This window comes from Diplodia corticola (genome assembly GCF_001883845.1).
Source record: "Diplodia corticola strain CBS 112549 chromosome Unknown scaffold13, whole genome shotgun sequence".
In the NCBI taxonomy this organism is placed as follows: domain Eukaryota; kingdom Fungi; phylum Ascomycota; class Dothideomycetes; order Botryosphaeriales; family Botryosphaeriaceae; genus Diplodia; species Diplodia corticola.
In genome coordinates, this window is record NW_017971492.1 from 317418 (window position 1) to 330624 (window position 13207).

Below are 13207 nucleotides of genomic sequence, written 5' to 3' on the forward strand. Positions count from 1 at the left end.
CCGTCTTACCGCCGCCGTCGTCGTCCCTGTGCCGGCGCCACGCCTCGCCACGCCTCGCCACGCCTCGCCACGCCTCGCCACGCCACGCTGCGCTGCGACACCGCACAGCGACTCGAGATGACGACGTCCCTATCCTCCCCCCCTTTCTCTTTCTCTCTCTGTCTCGGCGTGACGTGCCGTGACTGGCGATGTGAAGCGAAGCGAGAAAGAGAGGCGGTGGCGTACCTCTTTTTGCCTCAATCAAGTGCTTTCCGTGTGTGTGTGACGTGTGTGCACACCTCGTAGCATAGCATGGAAGGGTGATATGGCATGGGTGTGCGCGCCCGTGGTGCGGAGACAAGGGTGGAGGGGGGGAGGGGGAGGGGGAGGGGCTGAGCCAGTCGTTCGGTAGAGGAGGGGAGGGGAGGGTGGGAGGGACGACGCGCTAGGTGCTGCATGAGTGCATGCATGCTTTTTCGGCAGGCTGGTGTGTGGAAGGGACGGACGGGTTTCGGGCAGGGGAGTGAGTACGCATGTATGTCAGAGTGAGTGAGTGAGAGCGGGCGGCTCGGCACCCTGGACGACTGGGGTTCGTGGGTGGGAAGAATGAGAAAAAAAAATATTCAGGAAGTTAGACGCGCAGGGTTGGGCCGGTGGTAATCTTGCGATTTTTTTTTTATCTTAGCAGGGGGGGAGGAAACAATATGTGACATAGGAAAGAAAAGAGAGATACTCCGCGGAGTATACGTGACTTGGCGACGGTCAATGACAGGTGATGGGGAGCGGCTTGGTCTCGCCGCTGACGGGAGAACCGGCAGCTTGGGAAGGGTAAGGGTCAGAGTCAGGTATTAGATGAGACATGCAGTGGAAAACAGAAGCGTGGAATGAAGCATGTGAGTCGAGACGGGGGAGGCGACCGTGCAAGAGACCGGCTGTAGCGTATTCGTCGATAAGAGCGAGCGATTTCGGCAGGGTGGCAGAACGGAGCTGCAGAGGGTGTTCACAAATAGGGAGACTTCTGTGGTCTTTTGCAGACACGACGGCTGAATCGGGACTCGAGCTCTGAGCCAGTGACGAGAGGCAAGCAGCTGGTTGGCTGTCAAGAGTTCATGGCAGGAGAAACGAGGTATCCGGCTGTCGCTGTGACCCACCACCTGTCTATAATAGCCCGTTGGCCCATCAATCAATCGGCTTTGTACCGTCCACCATGTGAGTGATTTGATGCTGCAGCAGCCGGGCTAATGCATGTGGGCCCCGTGCGGCAACTGTGTGGTGGGTCGTAACTGTCTCGGACAGATGTTCCGGACCAAGTATAGAGACTATACTTTTTCTGTTCTGAATGGAATTTTCCACGGCCGTTGAGCAACTGTGGGTATGTGTTCCCGCAAAAGGGGTCCAACATGCAGGGCGTTCCCACTCGGTGCCCCTTGAGGGCAAGGTGGCTGCGGCAGCATCGAGCCGAGCCGATATAAATATGCGAACTTGCTCGGGTATCTGATTCGGCTCTGATCGCCATGACTGCAATGACGAGATGTCAATGAGCCCAGACGCCGTCGTGCGAGTCAGCAGAGTTGGCGCGGTGAAAATCGAGACAATCAATTGCGCAAAATGCCGGTTGGCCTGTCCGTATTCCCTCGATTTTCACTCTGTTGTAAGCGAGTGAAGCTGTACGGCCTGTTACCAAATCCGAGGAGTCACGCATCCGAGCCGAACCATGCATGGGACTGCTCACAATAAGCTGCGAGGTCTGTGTGTATGACCGACAGCATTATTGTGGATGACATGCCTATGCCACAGAGCGAAAGTTTTGTCGGTAAGCCAGGGGCCGGGCGAATCGAACGGATGCTGCTGTCCGCCCGGCGCCATGATCCATCGAATGAAACGGTGGCAGCAGCACCTGCTACAGACTGCGGTAGAGATGTCGCCTCAGATTTGACGGGGAAGGAGCAAAACCTGTAAATATGCATCACCGCGGCCCGCATTGAAAGGAGATGTTGCCGCCGACTGACGTGAAGGCGCAGGCAGAGCATGAAAAAGTGGCCGCAAGCAGCCCAATATTCTGTGCATATGATCGCTTGGCATCGGCCATCAAGCGCATGAACACTGGAGCTTGCTATAGCCTGAATTCTTCGCAGCAATGGTTACAGCGACGTGCTCGGACTCCCGTCCCTATGGGAATAACATGTAATTAGTTACCTTCCTTATCAAGACGTGGCCGACCATAGCCGTGGACCAAGGCAAGCAAGCTTTACGGCCGCGAAACCGAATCATCGAGTAATGATGTTGCTTCTCGGGTAGTTGACGATTCGTTCTGGACGCCGATACTCCCGCTCCCGCTTCCCCTGTTCTCATTTGGGCCCTGCCGCCGGGTATTCGGGTGTGCGAGGCGTGCGCAAACCGTGTGGAGTGCTTCTGGTGTGCTCGGGTCTCCACAGCACCTATGGGTGTTTCAAATGAGGAGTGCCCGGCTAACAAGACCCGCTCTGGCGGGTAGGCTGATCCTCCGTCTGCACAGCGCTGCCGCTCCGTACATAAGTGGCTTAATTCCTTCTGCGTCAAAGCATTGCTGACGGGGGTTCTCAGTGTTCTTGGCCTATATAACGTCTCCACCCACTTGGCTCGTCCAGTAAAAGGGGCTTGATTCGAGATGTGGCCAAAGCGACTGCGACAATTCCGCGACAAAGACAACGACAAGCCGATGGTAACTGCCGGGTCGCAGGGAAAACATGAGTTATTTTAGCTTTATACGGTCTGAGATGAGATGGTCTGAGTGGTTGTGACGGCGCAAAGTTCTTATCCCATGTCTGATGTGAGGCCAGTACTAAGTGCGGCCGAAAGTTTTCGCATAGACGCAGTGCGACAATACTGAAGGACTCAACGGTGACGAGCGACTAATTTGCGTGCAGCACTTGGCGCTTTCTCGCGAACGAGACGTGGGGAAGTTGGTTGCAAAAGAGAGATGAGCAAACACACGCATAGCGAGACATGATAGAAAAGGCAGGTCATAGGATGTACACGGAAAGGCTGCTTCGTGGTGGAGAAGGCGGTCGATGAACAGTAAATGAAGCAGCCTCCGACAATTCTGCATCGCACTCTCCAGCCATCGTGAAGACATCGGAAATAATAATGATACTTACCGTCTGCACATTGATGGCTAAGATCGTGCTTACTTGCATTTAGACTTGCGTTAGCGTAAAACAGCAAAGGCTCTCATCAACGAGAGAGAGGCACTGGTCGCACCATTTGGTAAGTGTGTACTTCGTCAAACATTGACAGTCGAGTCACGGTAAAGTGGATGGAAAGACCAGTCTTTTTATCCCTTCACAAAGAACATTGCCTTCTTCCTACGTAGGCAACTGAAGCAATTGTCTGGACGTAAATGTGAGTTCTCTGAGCTTGCGTGGCAGTTGAAGTAGGCAGCCGAGCGTATGTATACGTATACCACATATGCACCTAGACGTAGGCATCAGCTCCTGCCCATGTGATTTCTTCTGGAAATTATCTGTCCTTTTGCAACCGGCTGTAGCAGAACGTATGAGGGGGTACGTTCCAGACGCATGTGATGTCAGTGTGCCTGTTCATGGTCACAGACTCGATGTCCTCGTGTCAAAGCCGAGAATAGTAGCGGAACAATGTGTGCATGAGAGTGCCGCATGCTCTACGGACTACGACAGTGGTAGCTAGGTAGGTGGGGCATCCGGTCCGCGTGATCGGCTCGGCGATGCTAATGAGGAGCTGGGTCGTGGAGATCAAATAACCTTTTGAAGGATCATCAGTACCACCCATTGCCACATGGGACAAAGGTGATACTTCTTCTCGAATGCCGCGTCTGTGGTGGTCGGCATGCGGAAATAAGTGACTGCGTGACGCGGTTGGCAACAAAGACTTCCAGATCGAAGGCCGGGGCAACAGCTGGTCTGTGGGGGGATTAGATTGTGGGATCAACTCACGACCATCTCAGTTCATGTTGGAGGCCTGATGTAGCATCTCTTTGGCGCCCGCTGTGTTAGATGGTCCAGCCCGAGTCTATGCGGGCCCTGAACGCTAGAAGGAGTCACGGGGCTCGGCGCCTCCGCGTTGAAATCTTCTGTAGAGTAGTATCGGTGACGGCACAGGCGCTTGTACCGGCCCACAACTCACCATCTTTATGGTACCTAACGCGAGCGGGCGGTCTAACCGTCGGCTAGGACTTCGCGCCGTGCGGACGATCTCCGTGGGTTGTATTTGAACATTTCCCGTTGTGGCAGACGCTCCGAGACATTGTTCAATCATGTCCGGGTGGGTATCGCGCGGGACGCCTGGAAGCAGCGCGAAGTGGAGGTCGTCGAACAAGTGGGTGCGGTCCCTTTGCCAATAGTGCCGTGGGTCCACGGCAGGATTGCATGCAGAAACGTGGGAAACTGGGAATAGCCTCACTGGAGCACGAACTTGCATCGTCCTCGGCACAACCACTACAACCGGAATCCGGACGATGGTCAAGGGTGGCAGAGCGGCTGACGTGCGTTTGACACGGCGCCAGCCAACTACTGTCATTCTCCGATGCGCAGCGTTAAGAAAAGCCAAGCATGGGGTTGCGATCGCAGATCCTGAGGCGCGCTGGGTGCGGGTTTTCTGTGCCAAGCCGTCTTGAGTGCTTTGATGTCAGGTTGCGTCCAGTACGGCATGCTCGGCCGTTTTACGTCCACGATCGTCATTTGCACGCGGGCGAAGGGTCCAGTCAGTTGCATTCTGCGTTGGGGGTTTCGGGGCGATCGGCTCAGCGGCTTCGCTTGGCCGCGTTCGACGCTGGAGATCTGCGCGCGTTCAGGAAGTCGGCCCGGGTTGGTGTGAGTGTGCAGCGCGGCCGCCGTGTGTTGCCCGAGAAGGCAGGGTGATATTCCTGGGGTGCGGTGAAGGCGGTGATTGGCTGGGGACGAGGGCGAAGAAGCTGGCAGCTGCCGACTAGCCCGCCATGACGACCACTGCGAGATTGCGGTGGTGTGCTCGAACCCAGGTCCATCAGCCAACCCGTGCTCAGAGCAGTGGCCTGATGGTTGCATTGGCTGCGCCCGTCTGGAGAACCTTCGCGGGCACACAAGAAGAGAGCAGCGCCAAAAAGCTGCAGGGAGCTGTGCTGCTCCACACCCCATCTACCCAGGCTCCGGGCTCGCTTGCAGATTCCTCCAGCGCTGATGTAATAATGCCTGTCGCCCAAGGCTCGACAGGCCCGCAAGCAGCAATGGATGACGGCCGACAGCCGTCAACCGTCAGCCGGCAGCCATCAGCCATCAGCCATCAGCCATCAGCCATCAACCAGCAGCCAAAGGCGTCGAGGGCAGGACCTATGGGCACTGGCACACTGGTCTCGCCGCCCGAGGTCCCGAGACAGCTGCACGACCCAGGCTAGCGCACGAGTGGCCGTTGCCGCCATCTGATCCGCAGGCTGCGCAAAGGCCCGCTGGAGGCATCGGGTGTCGATGAAGCCTGGTTGCTGGTCCTCGTGCTGCGTGCTGCGTGCTGCGTGCTGCGTGCTGCCTGAGGGTCGGCTGGCGCGACTCATGGCAACAAGCTCGCGCCAGTGTGAAATGGCCCGAACGCCTCGCCACGTCCCGCGCGAGCGTCCCCGCATCGTCACGCTGCTGTGGCTTGTGCCTGGCCGTCGATCGCCGTGGGCAGAGGTGATTCGCCCAGCCCATCTTATCAGCGTCATACAAGCTTCGTCGCTGCCTCGGCGGCTGTTCGGCGGCAGCAGCAGAGGCGGGCGCTGCTCTAGAACGCTGTGCCAGGCCGGGGAGCGGGCCTGCTGATCCACCGAACCATGCGCAGATTCAGGCTGGAAATGAGCGGATGCTACGGTGACGCACCGCGGGACGCTCTCTCCAGCACGCCCGCACGCCCGCACGCCCGCACGCCAGCACGCCAATGGGCGCTGGGCGCGGGCAGCATTTAGCCGGCGACGGGCAGCCGAGGCGGGTGGCAGCAGCGGGCAGGCGAGAGAAAAGGGGAGGCAAACGCCAGAGAGCAAAAGAAATGGAACCAGCGACCCGGTACAGCTATGAACGGACCTGTCTGATATAAACATGGTCAGCGGCGGGTTACGAGGAGCTACGCAAGCGGAGAGAAATTCGACTCATTCCCGGGTCGCGTCCTGGTCGCCGGCAACAGCTGCACGCCCTAGGCCCAGAGCGCGCGCAGCCAAACCGCAAAGGCCCGGCACAAGACATGGGAGCCTGGCACGCTGGCGCGCGCGGGCCACGAATCCAGGCTGACGCTCCACGGCTCGGCGGCGGAGATGTGCGTCGCCTTGCAGGTGCCGGGGCCAGGGCGGTGATCAGGGAGCAGGGCGCAGGGTGGGCGGGCAGGGTCGCCGTCGGCGGCCGCATGCGGACACGGCGGAGCATGGTGTGGAGGGATGGATGAGGTTGGCGAGAGGCCCGCCTTAGCGTCCACGGGCACACGGGCGGAAGCGAGAAGCGTGCGCCAGCACCAAAATGCGACTTGTTGCCGGCCATCTCGTCTCGCGGCAGAGGCGTTGATCGGCGGCCGGCATCCCTGCCCGCAGTGCCCGCGCTGGGCACCCGGACGGCCCCCGGACGGCACCCGGACCTGGGCGGCGGCATCGCCAGCAGCAGCCAGCAGGCGGAGCGGGTGTGTCTCGCGCGCCCAAGACACAGGCGCGCACGTCTCAGCGCCAAGCCCTTTTCCCTGGCGGATGAGACTTACATCCCCGCCACAGACGACCCGTCGCACCGCGCTATCGAAAAGCTCGCTGGTGCGGTGGAGCGCTGGAAGCGAGGTGACCAGCCCTGCCGGCCATCATCCCTTTTTATCGCCGCGCGCCCAAAGCGGCAGGGCGGGCCACGCGAAAGCAGCAGCCTTCGCCCAGAGCGGACGGGCTCCGCGGCTTCAGTTGCAGCTAGTCGGATAAGCATTGCGCCCGCCTGCGCGCGCCCACCCGCCGCGCTCTGCTGGCTGGCGCCGGCGTGTTATATACGCGCAGACAGAGGCGTCGCACCGACGCAGCGCCGTCCGAATGGGCGCGCAGCGGCATTGGGGCTGCGGGTGGCGGCGAAAGCAGCTACGGCGTGGGGCAGATCTGGCCGTCAGTCAACGGCAGCTAAGGGACTACCACTGTTCCACGCGAATCACGCATAATTAGCCAACCGGACGGACCCCATGATGGGCTAATAATTGCCCGGTGTTGGCCTTCATCATCATCAACCAAGCATCTTGCCCCACCAATGAGGGTGAAATTCGACCAGCGTTGCGTTGTTGCCACCAACGCCGAAATACATCGACCTAGAATCATGAATTTACAGCTTCAAAGGCAAAGCGCAAGAAAGCAGAGTCTTGGGCCGGAACGAACATCTGCTGCCAGCTAATTGCCCCTTGGCGGGCTGTCTGGGCGGTAGGCTAATTATGCGCAGTTGGGCGCTGGTGACCCTGGTGGAACAGCACCGTTGACAGATCGATTCCTGGTTACCAGACCCCCCCGGCCTGCAGCGCCCGGCAAGCGGAGTCGCACGAGGGCGCACGGTGGCACCGTATTGACCATTCCGCATTCCAGTTTCTGGCGCCGGCCATGCCTCCTTGCGGGCTGGGGCCCTCGCAGGCCGCTGGCATGTAACTGCGCGCTCACAAATTGCTGGGGCGTGACACCTGCAGCGCCCACCGATGCGAAACAGTCGCGCCGCAAAACCTGGGGCCGCCAGTGTGTGTTTGACCCGGGAAAGGGCCTTATTTGACGATGCGCGACGAAAATGCGCATCTGCGCCTGCATCACCACCACCGCTCCTTGCGCATCCGGCTAGCCCGTGTGCCGCGCAGATAAAACCCGGCATCCTGACCTGCCGCCGGAACGCCCGCCTGCCGTCCCATCCCAAGCCCTTCCCCACGGCCTGCAGGACGCCCCAGGGCCCATTGGCCGCGCCGCGCCCCCGCCAATCGAGCAGCCTGGCCTGAGTCAAGCCCACGCCTCGGCCGCTGCCATCCCAGGTTGTCGCAAATGTCTGGCGTGAGGCTTTGGCATCCCTGGAACAAATCCCAGCAGCCCTCGACTCCAGCATAGCCGACGCGCGCTGAAGCTTCCTGCCTGCCTGCCTGCCTGCCTGCCTGCCTGCCCGCCTGCCCGCCTGCCTGCCCATGTCGATCCAGATACAACCTTGACACCGCGGCCCGCTCGTGCCTTTTAACCTCCGTATCCGCCACACCGGACCGTTTGGGTCGCCTGCTGTTTCGACTGTCTCGCTGCTCACCGACTCTGGTCTGCGGGTCACGGCCAACGACGAGCGGAGCTCCCAATGCGGCTTCGTGCATCCTGTCCTGCTGCGGACAACTAATAACACGCATGTCCCGACCTCCAGCGCCGTCGCCGATACATCCTCCAAACCTCTCCAAGACCACCACCCAAATGGCCATGACCGAGACGCAGAACCTCCCGCACTTTCCTCCGCCGCCCTACCTTGACCCCTACCGCCGCCTGCCCCAGCCTGTCCAGCTTCCTCCCCTCTCCGTGCCGAGGGATCCCGTGCGACCTGACTTCCCGCCCTTCTTCTCGCCCTCCCAGCGCTCTTTGCCCTCCATCTCCACGCTCTCCACCGTCTCCGCTCCCGCCCAGTCAAGACCTGAGCCGCCCCGCCCACCCCTCCGCTCGGCCGCTCCCGTCGACAAGCTACTCTCCTCGAATCCGTACACGCCGCCCCGCTCGGATCCTCCCTACTCCCCTCCCCTGCAGTATGGTCGCACAGTTTCCCCGAGGTCACAGGTAGAGACCAGGGCCCCTCATCCCCGCCCGGTGGCGCGCTATCCGGAGGAGCCTCGTCCAATCCATCATCCGGAGCCTGTGTACCCGCCTCAAGCAAATCCTCCACCACCACCCCCGCCGCAGAGACAGCAATCCTACCAGCCGCTGCCGTCCCCCAGCTACACTTCCAGCTATCCGCCGAGCAACGCCTCGTACCGCGGATCCATTGACTCGCATCGAGGGTCCGCTGCGTCCAGCTACGGAGCAGTTGCGACTTACCCCGAGCCTGTGGCTCCTCCGCCCGCACAAAGACCTCCACCCCCTCTTCCTCCTCCGCCTGCCGTAGCCGCCGGCCCCAGCATCGTTCCGAGTGCTTCCTACCGCGGGCCACAGCCGGACAAGACGTACGCTCCGCCAATCCAGCTGAGTACTGCAAATCTGCTAATCCCTCTCAAAGGCAATATGAGTACAAACTCGTGGTGCGGCAACAACCAGTTGCCGCCCGTGCATGTGGGTTTGGAGAGCGTGACCGGAGGGTGATCGACCCTCCGCCCATCATCCAGCTCCTGGTGACGGACCCCAAAACCGGGCAGTCGGATCCGGACGAGCTGCGATATTCGTTGAATGTTGTGCATTGCACACTCTGGAACGCCGACGGAACCAACGAGGAGACGGCACTGATCCAGCCTGACCGGAGAACAACCCGGCGCCTCATGGGCCAGCTGGTCGCGTCACCCTCGGTTGCCAAAGACGAGCACGACGTTGAAGGCTGTTTCTTTTGCTTCCCCGATCTGTCATGCCGCACGCACGGCAGATATCGCCTTCGTTTCGTCTTGATGCGGATCGACCCGATGAACCTGCATGTCGGAGGACTGATGCCCATCCTCACCGAAGTCTTGAGCGAAGTATTCACAGTCTACACTGCCAAGGACTTCCCGGGGATGCGGCCCAGCAGCGCGCTAACGCGGGCGCTGAAGTTGCAAGGATGCAACATCCAGGTCAAGAAGGGGAATGAGAAGGCTCTGGCGAGGAGGCGAGCCAGCCACATCAGCGACGAAGACGACCACGGGGACAACGATTCGCATTCAGGGCGCAAAAGGCGCAGAGAGTAGATGGGGTCGTTCTTGGTATCTAAAATCGGGAGTACTGTTACAAGGGAATACTTGGTGATAAACGGGCATACTGTGGGTCATATTAAAGCTGGCATGGAATACCCTTCTACTATCTCCCATTTGGCGTGCAGCACGGGTTCGAAGATTTCCAGCTATCCTCCTCTGACGAGTGCGCGTCTTTCGGCAAGGGAATCGGTACGTAGCATTGTGGCAGCTACATATGCGGCACCTACTTTTGTTTTCCCGCGTCCTGTTCAGGTATTGTGACGATATCCCATTTGGAGGAGGGGGGAGATGGAGAGACGATTGAGACGACGGACGAAACTGGCACGAATGGCATGAATCATGAAGATTGTCGTAGGAGGCCAGGACCTTGTACATGACCATATAGCAAATGGGGCGGTTTTGCGTGCGAGTGTTTGCTACATGGGGGCTGCGCTCTTGATGGTTTTCACTACTGTCGCCTTGCCGCTTGCTTGGACTATCCAAACTCTGGTCAGCTTGTGCAGCACTTTGCAATTTATGAACAGCAGAAGTACGGCTGCAGTGATGCCCTCCGGTGACTGCTTTGCTCCCTTGGACACGTTGTCTCGACGCTTCTTTTCTTTTTTCCCTGGCGCCAGGCGGGAAGAGCTCGGCAAGGAGTGCTGACGCCTCATACAGAGATGAAGCACACCGGTTCTTCAACGTGGGCGTCGAGGACGCCAATCCTGCTCTAGGAGGATGCAGAACAAATTAAAACTCAAAGGGAGCGCGCGTGCATGTATAATCCTACTGCTCCTTCGCGTCGTGTATGACGATCGCGGCTTTCCAGCGCGTTGCATCCGAAGCGGCCCAGCGGGCTTATAGTGGTCGTCGCCATATTGTACTTCGTATAGTCGCTAATCTACTTGTCGCATTTCCAACGCGAATGAGCGAAAGTGGACGGCGAGGTGTGAGCTGGACGCGCATATGCTGCTGTGCGCTATCACATCAGGATCGCAGCGTCCAACATGCATCGCGTCTCATCGGGTAGCTGTCAGTGTCCTAGCGGTCCAGACTCATGGGAGCCGGCGGGCGGGCAGGCAGGCCGCAGGCGCGTCATCACCGCATGTCCAGCAGGCAGGGCGGCGAAGGGTCCGGTTGGCGAGTTGGCCTTAAGGGTTTTTCTGACTGGGCGGCGCGAGCGCCCAAGCCCTAGCAGGGCCCCACCAATATTTTTCGCGACTGCGGCCGTCACCTCGACCTTTCTTTCTTTCCCCCTGGCAACAGCCAGGAAAGGCACCACTTGGTTTCACAGCAACCCACAATGAAGTACGTTCTGGTCTCCGGAGGTATGCGACCTGTCCCCTGCCGCTTTTTTCGGGCGCGCGCGCTGACAGCTGCGCGCAGGTGTGATTAGCGGCGTCGGCAAGGGCATCATCGGTATGACAGCTCTCATGGAACCAACTTGCGCGCGCGCACCGCCCCGACTGACGCGTCTGCAGCCTCTTCGACCGGCCTGCTGCTCAAGACGATTGGACTGAAGATATGTTGCCTGCCAAGGCGCGTCCTTCTCTGGTTGTGTGGATAATGCTGACGGGCTGTGCACGTCTCGTCGATCAAGATCGACCCATACCTCAATGTCGACGCCGGGACCATGAACCCGAAGGAGTATGTCGTGTTCTTGCAGCCCCGATATGCGAGCATCCAGTAACCAGTCCCAGGCACGGTGAGGTCTTCGTGCTCTCCGACGGCGGCGAGGTCGACCTCGACCTAGGCAACTACGAGCGCTACCTGAACATCACCTTGACGCGCGAGAACAACATCACCACCGGCAAGATCTACCAGCACGTCATCGAGAAGGAGCGCCGCGGCGACTATCTCGGCAAGACGGTGCAGGTCGTGCCGCACATCACCGACGCCATCCAGGCGTGGATCGAGCGCGTCTCCAAGATTCCCGTCGACGACACAAACGAGGAGCCGGATGTCTGCATTGTGGAGCTGGGTGGGACGGTTGGTGACATCGAGAGCATGCCGTTCGTGGAGGCGTTGACCCAGCTGCGGCACCGCGCTGGCAAGAACAACTTCCTGAACATCCATGTCTCGTACGTCCCGACGATCAACGGCGAGCAGAAGACCAAGCCGACGCAGCACGCTGTGAAAAGCGTGCGCAGCGCGGGCCTGATCCCTGACTTGGTACGTGGCCACCCGCTCCGCCGTGGGCGCCGTTTTATTGACGTTTCAATTTAGATTGCGTGCCGCTGCGAACGCCCGCTCGAGCGTTCCACGATTGAGAAGATCGCGCACCACTGCCAAGTCGATGTTGAGCAGGTAGTCGCGGTCCGCGACATGCCCACAATCTACCAAGTGCCGGTGCTTCTGGAAGACCAAGGGCTCATCCACTTCCTGCGCAAGGCGCTGGCTCTCGATGTTCTCAGCATCCCTGCACCGATGCTCAAGAAGGGCGAGAAGATTTGGGACACCTGGAAGGACCTGACCGTTACGCAAGACCACCACTTCGAAACGGTCAACATCGCGCTCGTCGGAAAGTACATCGAGCTTCACGACTCGTATCTGTCCGTCATCAAGTCCCTCGAGCACTCTGCGATGCGTTGCAGGAAGAAGCTCAACCTGATCTGGGTCGATGCAGAGCACCTGGAGCCGGCCACGAGGCAGAGTGACCCGGCCAGGTTCCACAAAGCTTGGCACGAGGTGTGCACAGCATCCGGGATCCTCGTGCCCGGCGGCTTCGGGCAGCGCGGAACGGAGGGAATGATGGCCGCTGCCAAGTGGGCGCGCGAAGCGGGCACCCCCTACCTCGGTGTCTGCCTGGGCATGCAGGTAGCCGTGATTGAGTACGCTCGCGACATGTGCGGCATCACGGGCGCGACTTCCGAGGAGTTTGACGCCAAGGCCGAGGACCGCATCATCATCTTCATGCCTGAAATCGACAAAGAGACGATGGGCGGCACCATGAGGCTCGGCCTGCGCCCGACCCTCTTCCAGCCCGGCTCCGAGTGGAGCAAGCTGCGCGCGCTCTACGGCGAGGCCCCGCAGATCCTCGAACGCCACCGTCACCGGTACGAAGTCAACCCGGCCTACATCGAGCGCCTCGAGAAGGGCGGCCTCAACTTCGTCGGCAAGGACGACAAGGGCGAGCGCATGGAAATCATCGAGCTCAAGGACCACCCCTTCTTCGTCGGCGTCCAGTACCACCCCGAGTACCTCAGCCGGGTGCTCGACCCCAGCAGGCCTTACCTGGGCTTCGTCGCCGCAAGCTCCAAGTGCCTTCCGGAGATCACCAAGCAGCTCTTGGCTGAGGCGAACCTCACCGCCAATGGCGTGAACGGCGTCGTCGAGGGCAAGGATTTCTGATTTCCATCTCTCTCTTTCGACGCTTTTTGACAGTCATCTTTCATTTCTGGTGTGCAAG

The 13207-nt window shown here is 59.8% G+C and overlaps 3 protein-coding genes across 3 annotated transcripts; all 3 read left to right on the plus strand.

Moving 5' to 3' along the window:
* Positions 1 to 4930: 4930 nt before the first annotated feature.
* On the plus strand, positions 4931 to 5365 carry BKCO1_13000108 (uncharacterized protein; the record flags this gene model as incomplete). The annotated part of the gene is made up of 1 exon (XM_020270827.1): positions 4931 to 5365. One exon carries the CDS (start codon positions 4931 to 4933, stop codon positions 5363 to 5365), a length of 435 nt encoding a protein of 144 aa, XP_020132445.1.
* Positions 5366 to 8305: 2940 nt separating this feature from the next.
* On the plus strand, positions 8306 to 9813 carry BKCO1_13000109 (vea protein; the record flags this gene model as incomplete). Its single annotated transcript, XM_020270828.1, has 2 exons — positions 8306 to 9105; positions 9159 to 9813. The coding sequence occupies 2 exons, from the start codon at positions 8306 to 8308 to the stop codon at positions 9811 to 9813; spliced, it is 1455 nt and encodes a 484-aa protein (XP_020132444.1).
* A 1288-nt stretch (positions 9814 to 11101) lies between these two features.
* BKCO1_13000110 (ctp synthase) lies at positions 11102 to 13149 on the plus strand (the record flags this gene model as incomplete). Its single annotated transcript, XM_020270830.1, has 6 exons — positions 11102 to 11126; positions 11185 to 11217; positions 11280 to 11341; positions 11399 to 11445; positions 11499 to 11970; positions 12025 to 13149. The coding sequence occupies 6 exons, from the start codon at positions 11102 to 11104 to the stop codon at positions 13147 to 13149; spliced, it is 1764 nt and encodes a 587-aa protein (XP_020132354.1).
* Between the last annotated feature and the right edge of the window lie 58 nt (positions 13150 to 13207).